Raw genomic sequence first — 13,523 nt, 5'->3', positions numbered from 1 at the left:
TCCACGGAGTTGCCCCGTTGGTTTGAGCCATAGCAGAAAGTACTATTGGCTGATTTGTTGTGAGAGAAAAATATTGTTAAATGGCTGACAGATTCAGCTGATAAACTCAAGAGAACAGGCTAGCCCTTGTGGGGGTATCCTTACAAGGGACTCCAACGAGGATTAGGAGAAAGTGATGAGTTCTCTAATACCTTGGAAAAAATCATCCATCAATGGGAGTTTGCATTCTCTGTCTTATTTAACCTTTTTGCATTACATGCATATCTTGGTTGTGAGTTTTACCTTCCTAGTCTAGCTTGCTAGGTTAGTTGATATAGGGTGGATAACACCTTTATTAGGTAAAAAGATAGCAGACACTTAGTAAAACTGCACATCTAAGTAGGTTTTAGAGGCCATTATTTGTAAGTTACTTAATTCACTCTCTTCTTAAACGTCATAGTCCCTTACAGTCATCGGTTCTGTTCTTTATCGGTCGTCAAGATCAAATTTTCAAAGCTTTTGTTGTTTCTCCCCTCATTGAGGACCTGTAATGTTTTTTGCTTAATTTCTTTTTGGAAAAAGTCTACTTCAACCCCCCCCCCCCCCCTCAACTATGGGGTTGGACTATTTAACCCCCTCAACTTTGAAACCAAACGTTTTATCCCTGAACTTTTTAGGCGGTTTTCGAAGATTGTTTTGTTAAAGTAACCATGGTTTTGCTACAATAACAATAGTTTTGTTTTTTTCTTTTTTATTTATTTTATCTGAATCTTTGAAAAATCATAGAAAAATCATAAAATAAAAATCTAATTATGTTTGACTCCGTGAGTAGATTTATATAGTGAATATATAATATGACATACTTTAGTACAAAGTTTTTGCTATATATTTTACAGAAAATAATAGATAAAATCGCCATATTATTTTTTGTAAAATCTACAGCAAAAACTTTATACTAAAGTATAAATTTGCAGATGAGTACTATCTCTTGTTTTACTAGTAGCTTATATTTGAGTATTGTCTGTGTGCTGGTGGTGGTGCTAGTGCCCTCTATTGAATCATTCCCCTATATGTTCAGATACTATTTTGATCAGGAGAAACATACAGTAGAGCTCCTTAATTATGCACTGTTGGATTGAAAAGTTACATTCTCGGTTCTCTAAATTTAAGTGCATGGTCATTTTTTGCGTTTGATGGCAAATAACATTCAAATATGCTGTGCTGCAACAGAACCATAGCTTATAACCTGAATGCTAGAGTCCTCCCTGTTTCATGAATGATAATGAGTAGTTCATTCCATCCTTATCAATTCTGACTTATGTGCAAACATTAGGCTAGTAGTAATTTTGAACATTAGGCTATTCAAACATTCTCCTTGTTTCACTCTTCATGGTTGTTGACTCCTTGAAATGATTATGCCCGATTGATCATCATGTTGAGCTAAAGCAGGTAATCTTGGGAAAAAATTAAATATTGAGAAGATATATGTGGTATGTTGACAAATTGATATCATCTGCTACCTTGAAATAGAGATGTAAGGGTAGAGTTGAATTTTGTCTTTTTTGGTCCAACTGTCCAACATCAGCGAGTAGAATGATATTACTTTGTACGTGCATCACCAGAACGGTGGTGTTTGGCAGCTTGTGTTTCTAGCTCTTGCTTGGGCTAAACTGTGTTCTTTGATCAACACTTCTTTTTGCAATCAATGTCTACTACTTATAGTTCAACCTGAATCCTCTTCTAGCACTATATGTGAAAACCTTCTTTGCCTGTTTATCCTTGTTAGAGCTCATCTTAATTCTCACATTGCAGACATGGAGTTTCTGCTGGAGCACTAGCAGGTAACAAGTTGGATAGCACTTCTCACCAGAATAACATTGTATCCAGTATTCTGTCCAAGTCAGATGTCGGCTATGTGGCTCAGCCAAATGAAAGAAACATCTTGCTGGAGTTGAAAAAGAAACGAATGTTAAAATTCTTATTTTTTTAGCTGACTTAAATTGTATGTGCCCTTAAATTGATATGGGATTATGTTATTGTAATAAATAAAGTTTATATATGTCACTAAAATCCAGTCATATTTTTCCATCTCTGTTCAGTCGAACTTGCACGATGTTGCACCATGAGAGCTGTGCTCGAGCTCGCCAGAGCCAAAAGTCATGCGGTCGTGCTGGGCAGGACCAGGCAAACAAACAGGTTGGGCAGGACTTATTAGTAAGAAAAGAGTATTGCCATACATGCTAGTCCTGTAGTCATTTACTTCACCACATCAAAGATTTGAATCATCTAGGGAGCTGTTTGGATGTCAGCCTTCACTAGCCATAGCTCAGTATCAGCGGGCTCAATTCACTCTTCGTATGCTCAGGCTACTTGTAATTTTGGGTTAAACTGCTCGCTTGCTGTCCGCCCGTGCCACAAATAAACCACTACAGTATAGAGGTTGATTTCTGCAAGCTTAAACCGCTGAAACACCCAAACAGAATTGAGAACTACTGACGCCAGTACGGGATCACGAATCGGAAGCTGCAGCACGGGGTCACCAACGGCACAACTTATCCAAAAACACACGGATCTTCAGATCAAGTACTCACAACATGCACAAGGAAGGCATGCTTCAAAAAGCATGATCATCAGATCCTATGGTGGGGCAAGAATTCAAAACATGCACGACAAAATAATCAGATATGCAAAACCATTCCATGATCAACACTTCTTCTGCAAGGAACTGAATGTGTTCACGATTTGGCCAGTTACATGTGCAGAATACTGGAAACGAATGTCTCAACAGCTGACTTCCAGACAATTAAAAAAAACACCCAATTCCATATCAACATGGCTTCAGTAACACTCTTTCAGAGGTCAAAGGAAATAAGTTCAGGTATACGATCTTATTGATGTTCCTAGAATTTCCAATCCATATGAGGTGATATCAGATGGAGCCTCCCAACTGCAAGGCAATGAGCATTTTCAATGTCAACGAGCATAACAGATTCCATACAGTTATATAATCAGTCAGAAAAGTTTTATTATTGACACACGTTCATGTTCCTTGAGGTGAAACAAATAAATCAGAGTAATTGACATGCAAAAAAATATAATGTTATTCTATATGCAGTATAACTTTTAACATTCAATATGCAATCATATGTTAAACAAAAAAAATATGTTACTTCAAAAAACAAAAATATGTTACTTCAAGAGAAAAAAAAATTAGTTTGACCACTTAGCATTACTGATTGGATCTGTTAAAACCCAAAAATCAGGCTAATATTGTGTTTGTGCAATATAAAGGAGATATGAGGAAGGGAAAACATCTTTTCTCAAGGTCAGAATAGTTCATAAGCCATTTACTAGTGATTTTTGCATTGAGTGACCGGGAAAACAGACACCCACTTTGTCAAGCCAGCCACAAAGGATTTTGCAACATTGCAATAGCAGATACGAAATTTGCCCCATTTCTATATGCACAGATCTCAAAGTAAAATCAATAGTAGTAAATGTGGGAGCCTATAAAGGTAAAAACATAAACATGTCCATTATTGGAAAGCAAGATAAAGATTGATTTAAGGGGAAGTGGCAATGAAAGCCGCAGAGGATTTTACAAAATTGCAATAGCAGATAAGAAATTTGCCCCATTTCTATATGCACAGATCTCAAAGTAAAATCAATAGTAGTAAATGTGGGAGCCTATAAAGGTCAAAACATAAACATGTCCACTATTGGAAAGCAAGATAAAGATTCATTTAAGGGGAAGTGGCAATGAGATTGAGAGCATGTTTTAATATTTATGCAATTATATCTGGTGGGTCACATATTCCTTAGCAGGTAAGCTTAAAGCAGCAATGAACCTATGCATGCAATGCTAATTAAGCTCATATAAATATCAATAGTTTTGCAGACACTGAGAAAATGTCAAATTTCCATGGTCTTGACAGGGGACAAATGCAGTTAACTTCTCTGGCCAGTATCCTTACATTTTATATACAAAGTGGTTAGCAACCTACACGTCAAAAGGAATAAAATCGAAATAATAGCGCAATAACTCCCCAGCCAATTCCAGTATTTTGTGAATAACTGGCCTAGTGACCACAGCCTAACACTTGCAAATAAACACCAAAAGACTACATTCCCAGAATCACAAAACAAACAGTTTTGATTTTTCGAGAAAAAGGTTTCATGACAAACAGGTTGTCAGATGTCATAATGACTGGGCTCTATATGCACCAGAATTTTTCTAGGGCTATATGTACAGAAACTCAGTGAACTGCAACTCTAAACCAATGTTTTTAAGGCGGTAAGGCGAGGCGTGGCGAGTGACTACCGCCTTACACTTAGGCGACTAAGGCATGATGCGAGGCGACGCCTTACCAATTTAAGAAAAATTTAAAACAACAGCTTAGAGTAGTAGATGATGAAGAGAAAAGAAAAGGAAAAAGAAAAGGAGAGGAGGAGTAAGAAGTGGACTGGTCCAGCCCACCAGGCAGCCCATGTGCCCCTCCCCCTCCTAGCGTGGCTTATCCCAATGGGAATCCCCTCCAGCGCTGCTGCTCATTCTCCACCACTCGTCCGCCTCCGCTCGTCTCTCCGCCCCACTTCCCTCTGCAGCTCCGCTTCCGTCCGCGGCTCCTCCCCTCTCTTCGGATGCGCTGCTCTGCTCCCCTCCCTCGCTGCTCCCCTTCCAGATCTGCAGCCACTCCCGTCCCTTTCCAGATCGAGCAGCCGGTGGCGAGAAGAAGGCAGAATCGAGTTGACGGCGGCGAGGAGACAGGGGAATAGAGAGGACCCGCATCAGAATCGATGAGGAGACGGCGGAATCGAGGGGGCATCAGCATGTGCATAAGGCGACAAGGCGCCGCCTTACCCCTAAGGCGAGCCTCGAGCGCCCCGACGCCTAAGCGACGCCTTAAAAACACTGCTCTAAACATTAAATGACAAGATTTTAAGCAACAAACTAAGTTTTTCCAACTGGATTAAGCATGCATTTTGCTATTATCATTAAGACTGTACTTTAACCTTTAAGTTCCATGCATGCCAAATGACAACATTATAAACAATATGCAAATTTGATGCATAATTCATATGGATTGAAATCCAACAAAATGAATTAATTCAATAAACCAAATGCTAAGACCAAACATAGCATTTGCATTTATATTCAGCTTCTGTGAACAAAAGGCATACCATAATAGCCTCAATTTCTTCTTCAGTCAGGGGTTTACGCTTAGGAAGGAGTGAAGCTGGACCTCCTACGGCAGTATGAGAAGGTGGGGAAGGTACATCTGACCTAAAGCGGTAATTTTTAATCCCTCCAGAAGATGGTGCCTCTGCTTTAGCCCCTAAAAAACAAACATATTGTTATGCGAACTATTTTCCTTCAGAATTATGAGATGATTAACTAAGCATTTAGCACACCATATGTATTCACCCCCCTAGCAATATAAGTACTCCCAACAATTCCAAATGTAAACAGAAGTAAGGTCATTCATGGTAACAGTCATAGATCTCACATGGACAAGTGTATATGCGCATGTTATTCAAATTCACAAAACATCCAAATATAGCACTCTACAAATTCATAGTAAGAAATTATTCAAGGGCTATTTGCGGAAGGGGAAACAGGGGTGGGGACTGGGGAGGCATAAATGCATCATGCAACATTCAGTATATGTTACTCAAGTGTGCCAAAAGATTTGACAAGCCAACATTTGGCTACTTGGATGAAATTTGGGCACAGTTTGGTTTGGTGAGAAATTTTGGCTGGCTTTTAGTTCATTTTGATGGCCAAGGTCACCAAATCACAAACTTGGTGACCATAATTTTGGTTGGTAAACTAAACTTTGGCCTGGTTACTAGGTGGCAATCTTGGGTGCAAAACCAAACAGGACCTAAGGTGCTAGGTTGAGATCAGATGAAAGCATACACAGTAAGCAAACATGGGTAAGTAGCCAACAAGTGGCTCCACAAGTGATCTCAAGCAAAGCAAATCCTACGGTACAATTAAAAACACTCAAACACCAAGTGGCAACAAATGTGGCTCGATGCCCTAGCACAACCTCAGCACCTAGGGGATGCGATTACGAAGATTGCTTTTTTTTTCAGATTTAGTTCGAAATTGGTTATAAGAATTTGAAATTTCAAGGGAAAAAGGTTGGTAAGTGAAAAGTTAAAGTAGAAGAGCATTCCGAGACAGAGTGTCCTCTATAAACCAAATATTTAAAAAGATCAACTAACCGCCAGCAGCCCTAATCTGAACACAGCATAGTTCTTATGACAAACGACCACCCAACACAACTAAGAACTTGATGTAAACACAATGAATTTGTCTCAATACCAACTTGCTGTAAACACAATGTAGCTCTATGATTCTGACATACAGAACCACCTATTATTTGTCAAGGACATTAAGAATTTATCTCAATACCACCCTCCTATCCCAACTATACCCAAAATTTTAGTAGGGATCAATAAACAAAATAAAAGAGTGTAGGCACTTGTTTTAACCAGCAGTGACCATAGACCCGAAGATATAGCTCGACTCTTTCATTTCGCAAGCAAAGCCCACAAAAAGCAAACTACAACTGCAACACAATGCAGTTGAATGAATCTGACACAAATCACCACAAGCAAGTCTGGGTTCCATCTATGCTAAGTTAAGGCCCTTATTGATCTCTGGTCCAAACCTCACATCTCAGCATCCGAATTCAAAATCTACACATAGTTCCTACTCCTAGTACTGAACACATAAACGTAAGTACGGTTCCATTTGGCTTGCACCATTAAGAAAACATCACCCTAGGCCACATCTCCACGTTCCTTCCCACATACATATGCCACAAAATCGATGCAATTCATTGCAGGGATCAACGAATTCATGCAGAATGAAAGACGTAACTAAGCATGTGCCAGCTCACAAATCACTACTCCAATCAAATTAAAAAGGCGAGCCGAATTCACCCAAGCACTGCTTCGCCGAGGAAATTCGAAGGGATCTGGTGCTTACCCAACCGGGACATGAGGGTCGCGTGCTGATCTGCGGGTTGCGACGGCGCTGTAACAACGGAGGAATGAATAAGAAATCTAAGAAAAAGTACAAACACAGAGAGAAATCCTCTGACAAACTGGACTAGCAAACCGTATAGAAGAGGAGAATACTGGGGTAATCGAAAGGGCAGAGCACCTGGCGCCGATGGGGCTTTCAGATTCCGCTTGGGGAACTTGATCAGAGGGATCCGCGGCATCTCCTCGTCCGGATTGGACCGCTCGCCGGATGTATGCGTCGCCGACGGAGAGGAAAGGCTAAAAAATAGGGGGCCGCGGCGCCGCGTCGGATTGAGGAGAGGAGACTAGGGCCTGAGGCTCGCTCCACGGTGGACTCGAGATTTCGATTGTTTTCTTGGACCAAAATAAAGTTGAGGCCTTGTCTAGATGCGAAAAGATTTTGGATTTCGCTACTTTATCACTTTCGTTTGTTTGTGACAAATATTGTCTAATTATAGACTAACTAGAATCAAAAGATTCATCTCGCGATTTATAGGTAAACTGTGCAATTAGTTTTTATTTTCATCTATATTTAATGTTTCATGCATTTACCGAAAGATTCGATGTGACGGGGAATCTTGAAAACTTTTTGGTTTTCGGAGTGAACTAAACAAGGCCTGAGCATGTAGCCCGCGGGCCAAAGGCATGACCCAAACTACGGTGATTTGGTCTAGCCCGATTCCAACCATGCCTGTGCTAGTTCAAAGCACGTAGCGGGCCATGCTTGGGCCGACCCCTCCTGGCGGCATGGTCCGGCCCGCTTTTAACAGTAGGCACGATATCGGCTCGGTATCACGGAATTTGTGAAACTTGAATTATCAAGTTCTGTGACTTGTGAAACTTATGACTTTTGGCATGTGAAATATGATCTGTGAGTATATTAGATTATGTGAATTGTGAAGTATCAATGTCTGTGACTTGAATATAGTTTACTTATGTTTTGTTGAATTCTTTATTAAATTTAATGTTTTTCATATAGTAGGTCATGGGCCGCCCCGAAGGACTATTAGGCCTCGTGCTTTTCGGGCTGGCCCAACCCAAAAATCGGCCCATATACGGTGCTTGGGCCATCAGACAGACACGGTGACCTGTAGAGGCACGGCCCGATGGCCCACGGGCCATACGAGCCCGTGCCCTATCGGCCGTGCCTAGCATAGGCCCGGGCCAGGCTGGCCGGTTGCTCATTTTTAGACAAAAAACCATTTTCGCATTCGGGAGAGCTGATGGATGGAATTATGGAAATACACATATATACGTTTTTGCCTCCTAATTTTAAGCGAGTTAAGCTATTTGTTGGTTATTATAAAATTCAATGTTTTTGCCTCCTAATTTTAAGCGAGTTAAGCTATTTGTTGGTTATTATAAAATTCAACAACTTAGGCATTGTTTAGTTAGTGAAAAATTTTGGTTTCCTTTATATTTAATAATTATTGTCCAATCATAGACTAACTAGATTCAAAAAATTCGCTCCACAAATTATAGATAAATTATACAATTAATTTTGTTATTTATATATAATGTTTATGCCGTAAGATTCGATGTAACGGAGAACCTTGAAAACTTTGTAAATTTTTTCACGAACTAAACGGCCCCTTAGTTCGAAGGCTTATTTGTTGTACTTTCTGATTTTAACTCTGGAGTTAAATAACTAAATAGACATAAACATTTACATTTTGTTCTTTACTGTAAATAAATCTCATAAAATTGCAGAGTGTTTAGCAGACTCGTCCGGTATACCGGATAAGTTCGGTATACACATCTATCATTGGCTGTTATTTTTGTTGGTTTTTGTATTTCTTGTTTACGCTCAGCTTTGCTATGTTCTTTGTTTCTCCTAGGGTTCATCTAATGATCAATTGGCTTGTGTTAACTCTATTTGCTGCGTTTGGAGTTTTTGTTGAGCTGTGCAGGGGCAGCGCCCGAAATCAAAAGAAATTTGCAATATGCTCCCATTCAACCCTTTTGGTCGCTTTGCACAGTCCTTCAAAGGGCATACTCCCTCCGTCTCAAAAAGAGTATCGTTTTAGATTTTTGTGCCACAAGTTTGACTCGATTTGTAGAAAATATATGCAATATTTATATCTGTTGAATATAATGGGCCTTTTGCCCATAATTATATTTGATGATTAATTCAAGGGCCCATAATTAATGCTATAATGAAAACGGTTTAGTACCGTATTAATGATTGACCATGTGTTAACTCAACATAAATAGGTGGCCTTTGTTAGCTCCTATGGAGAAGTTGAGGGAGGGAAAAGGGGTGCCACACGCACGCGCCGCCGCCGCCGCCGAGCCGTGGCGTGCGTGCTTGTCTTGTCAGACGTGACGTGGCACATGCGTGGTGAATAAGAAAAGGGAGGAAAACGGGATCTGACCGTTGTGCAATTAATGACAATTAATTATGATTTGATTGACTCGTTAATGGCAATTAATTGTGATTTGATTGACTCGTTAATGGCAATTAATTGTGATTGATTGCCATTAATCAGACGTTTCCTCCTGGGGCCTATATATTCTATACGCAGAGACACCTTCCATACCTGCGAGACACACATTCAGTCCTCTCTCTTCCTGTCGAGTTGCTCTCTGTCCATCTCCGTCCCGAACCTCTGCGCGCATAGAGATCGGGAGAGCAGGCCTCCAGAACCCGACGCCTTACATCGAGACACCTGCTCGGGTGTGCGGGCAATCAGGTTTTTGGGGAGCGTCTTCCGCGACTGCTCACCGGCGAGTTCGTCGTCTTCTTCCTGGTGGACGTCCGGCGGATCGAGATCGACTACTGCGTCTTCGTCTTCTTCCTGGTGGACGTTCGCGGGACTGCACTGCGAACATCTTCCTGCATCGACTGTGGTCCGCTACTTCATGCAACGCACTATGTCAACTAGTGCGAATAGAGCCGCCGGTGCCTTCGGCACTGGTCCCTCCTCAGGGTACAATCTTAAACGTTTGTTTTTCGTTTTCAGTATGTCTGCTGTAGTTGCAGTAGTTCTTGTAATGTTTATCTCTAATCTGAATAGTGATAAAATTGCACACGTGCACATATATGCCACCACTATATTATGCGTAATTTTCTGGATTAAATCAAATATTAAATGTCTAAATTTCTAACAATCCAAAAACCTAATATTAGGCATTTTTCTGTTAGTGGTTTTGCTGCTGCGTTAAAACCGGATTTGTTTGACGGTTCAAACTATAAGCGGTGGCGCGCGAGAATGATATTGTGGTTGACTGCTATGAGTTGCTATCACGCCGCAAAGGGGAAGCCGGAACAGTTTACTCCTGAGGAGGAGTAAACGTTCATGGCTGCTGATAACCTCTTCAGAGGCGCCGTGATTAGTGCTCTCGATAAAAAGTATGTCGACAACTATATTATTTGCACCACTACCAAGGAATTATGGGATGCGCTTGAGGCCAAGTTCGGAGTTTCTGATGCTGGTAGCGAGCTCTACCTCATGGAGAAATTGTTTGATTACAAGATGGTGGATAACCGTTCTGTGATTGAACAAACACATAAGATACAGGCACTAGCTAAGGAACTAGAACAATTCTCTTGTGTGTTGCCTGAAAAGTTTGTGGCCGGTGGTATAATCGCTAAGCTGCCACCTTCTTGGAAGGATTTTGCTACTTTTCTAAAACATCAGAGGAAAGAGTTTGGTCTTGCCGAACTCAAGAGAACTCTTGATGTTGAGGAGAAAGCGAGAGCAAAAGATACACATGGAAAAGGCGTTGAGTCTTCTAGTGCCAATGTGGTGCAGAAGAAAAGGCAATTTGCATTCCGTAATAAGAAAAAGAACAAGCAAGGGACAAACCTGAAGCCAAAGCAAACTGCAACTTTTAAGAAGAAAAAGGCAGATGGAGGCTGCTTTGTTTGTGGTAGCGATGACCACTGGGCAAGTGCTTGTCCAGACCGCAAATTCAAACGAGAAGAGAAAAAGTTAGTGAACATGGTCATTAGCGAGGCTGAAGGAGGAACATCTGGGTATGGTAATTATTTAGCTACTGTTCTTTCAGTCTGTCATTCACCTGAGTGATGGATGGATACTGGGGTTAATGTTCATGTATGTGCTGACATCTCTTTGTTTTCTTCTTATCAGGCCAGCAACACTGGAGCCTTACTAATGGGGAACGGCTCTCATGCGCGTGTTCTTGGTATTGGTATGGTCATTCTAAAGTTCACTTCGGGAAAGACGGTGCTGATGAAGAACGTGCAGCATGTCCCCTCCATCAAAAAGAATCTAGTTAGCGGCTCATAGCTTTGTAGAGATGGCTACAAAATAGTCTTTGAGGCCAATAAAGTTATACTTTCAAAGTTTGGAACTTTTATTGGTAAAGGTCATGATTGCGGAGGCTTGTTCCGCTTATCTATGCATGATGTGTGTAATAAAATCGTGAACCATACTATGATTTCGAATGAGTCGAATATTTGGCATTCGCGATTTTGTCATGTTAATTATGGTTGTTTAACACGGCTAGCAAACATGAATTTAATCCCGAAATTTAATTTAGTCAAAGGTTCTAAGTGCCATGTATGTGCAATCCAAGCAACCTCGCAAGCCTCACAAGGCTGCGGAGGCGAGGAACTTGGCACCATTAGAATTAATCCATTCCGATCTATGCGAGATGAATGGTGAGTTGACTAAAGGTGGTAAACGATACTTCATTACATTTATAGACGATTGTACTAGATTTTGTCATGTGTACTTGCTTAAGACAAAGGATGAAGCATTATAATATTTTAAAGCCTATAAAGCTGAAGTAGAAAATCAACTTGAGAGGAAAATTAAACGCTTAAGGTCCGATCGTGGTGGAGAATATTTTTCAAGTGATTTTTCTAATTTCTGCATAGAACATAGAATTATTCATGAGAGGACACCGCCATACTCACCACAGTCCAATGGGATTGCCGAAAGAAAGAACCGTACTCTAACTGAGATGGTTAACGCCATGTTAGAGACTTCGGGTCTATCTAAGGAATGGTGGGGTGAGGCGATATTGACAGCGTGTCATGTCCTAAATAGAGTTCCTACAAAGAATAAAGAAATCACACTATTTGAGGAATGAGAAAAGAAAAGAATAAATGTCTCCTATTTGCGGGTTGTTTGGCTAAAGTAAATGTGCCAATAAACAAGAAACGTAAACTCGGACCTAAGACAGTTGATTGTATTTTTCTTGGTTATGCTACTCACAGCGTAGGGTATAGGTTTTTAATTATAAATTCTGGAGTACCAGATATGCATGTTGGTACTATAATGGAATCTAGAGATGCAACATTCTTTGAAACTGAGTTTCCTATGAAAAGTACACCTAATATTTCTAGTCATGAGTCTATAAATTTCCATGAGCAATTTATTTCGATAGAACAATCTGAGGAACCCCATGTTCACTATCCTGAGGAGGATGATAATGTAGTCACTCGAACGAGCAAAAGACAAAGAAAAGTGAAGTCTTTTGGAGATGACTATATTGTGTACCTCGTGGATGATACCCCAAGAACAATTAAAGAGGCATTTTCCTCTCCTGATGCTGACTTGTGGAAGGAAGCAATAAGGAATGAGATAGATTCAATAATGTCTAATGGAACTTGGAGGCCTTATGGGAGTAAACCTATAGGGTGTAAATGGGTGTTCAAGAAAAAGCTTAGGCCTGATGGTACAATTAAGAGGTACAAGGCTAGGCTTGTGGCTAAGGGTTATACCCAAAGCGAAGGGGAAGATTTCTTTGATACTTATTCACCTGTTGCCCGTTTGACCACAATTCGAGTGTTACTGTCTTTGGCTGCCTCTCATGGTCTTCTCAGTCATCAGATGGATGTGAAGACAACTTTTCTAAATGGAGAGTTAGAGGAAGAGATCTATATGGATCAGCCTGATGGATTTGTAACAAGTGGTCAAAAGGGCAAGGTGTGTAAGTTATTAAAATCCCTTTATGGCCTAAAACAAGCTCCAAAACAATGGCATGAGAAGTTTAACAGAACCTTAACTTCTGCCGGCTTTGCTGTTAATGAAGCTGACAAATGTGTGTACTATCGGTTTGGTGGGGGTGAAGGTGTGATCCTTTGTCTGTACGTGGATGACATACTGATCCTTGGGACAAGCCTTGATGTGATCAAGGAAGTTAAATACTTTTTGTCTAATAACTTTGAGATGAAAGATTTGGGAGAAGCTGATGTTATTCTAAACATTAAGCTTTCAAGAGAAGGCAGTGGTGGGATTACACTTGTACAATCCCACTATGTGGAAAAGATTTTAAGTCGCTTTGGGTACAGTGACTGTCAATCTGCTCCTACGCCTTATGATCCTAGTGTGCTATTAAGGAAAAATCGAAGAATAGCAAGGGATCAACTAAGATTCTCCCAAATTATAGGCTCATTGATGTACCTTGCTAGTGCCACGAGGCCTGATATCTCGTTTGTAGTGAGCAAACTTAGCCGGTTTGTGTCAAATCCGGGAGATATTCATTGGCAAGCTCTTGAGAGAGTGATGCGCTATCTGAAAGGTACTGTGAGC

The 13,523-nt window shown here is 40.6% G+C and overlaps 1 protein-coding gene across 1 annotated transcript; it reads right to left on the bottom strand.

The window, feature by feature from the left end:
* On the bottom strand, positions 2,643-7,361 carry LOC8072638. The gene is made up of 4 exons (XM_002437028.2): positions 7,157-7,361; positions 6,980-7,027; positions 5,161-5,315; positions 2,643-2,926 (listed from the first exon to the last, which is right to left on the bottom strand). The coding sequence occupies exons 1-4, from the start codon at positions 7,215-7,217 to the stop codon at positions 2,909-2,911; spliced, it is 282 nt and encodes a 93-aa protein (XP_002437073.1). The 5' UTR covers positions 7,218-7,361; the 3' UTR covers positions 2,643-2,908.

This window comes from Sorghum bicolor, chromosome 10 (assembly GCF_000003195.3).
Source record: "Sorghum bicolor cultivar BTx623 chromosome 10, Sorghum_bicolor_NCBIv3, whole genome shotgun sequence".
In the NCBI taxonomy this organism is placed as follows: domain Eukaryota; kingdom Viridiplantae; phylum Streptophyta; class Magnoliopsida; order Poales; family Poaceae; genus Sorghum; species Sorghum bicolor.
Note: the sequence above shows the minus strand (reverse complement) of the source record. Positions and strands in the feature narration are given on the sequence as shown.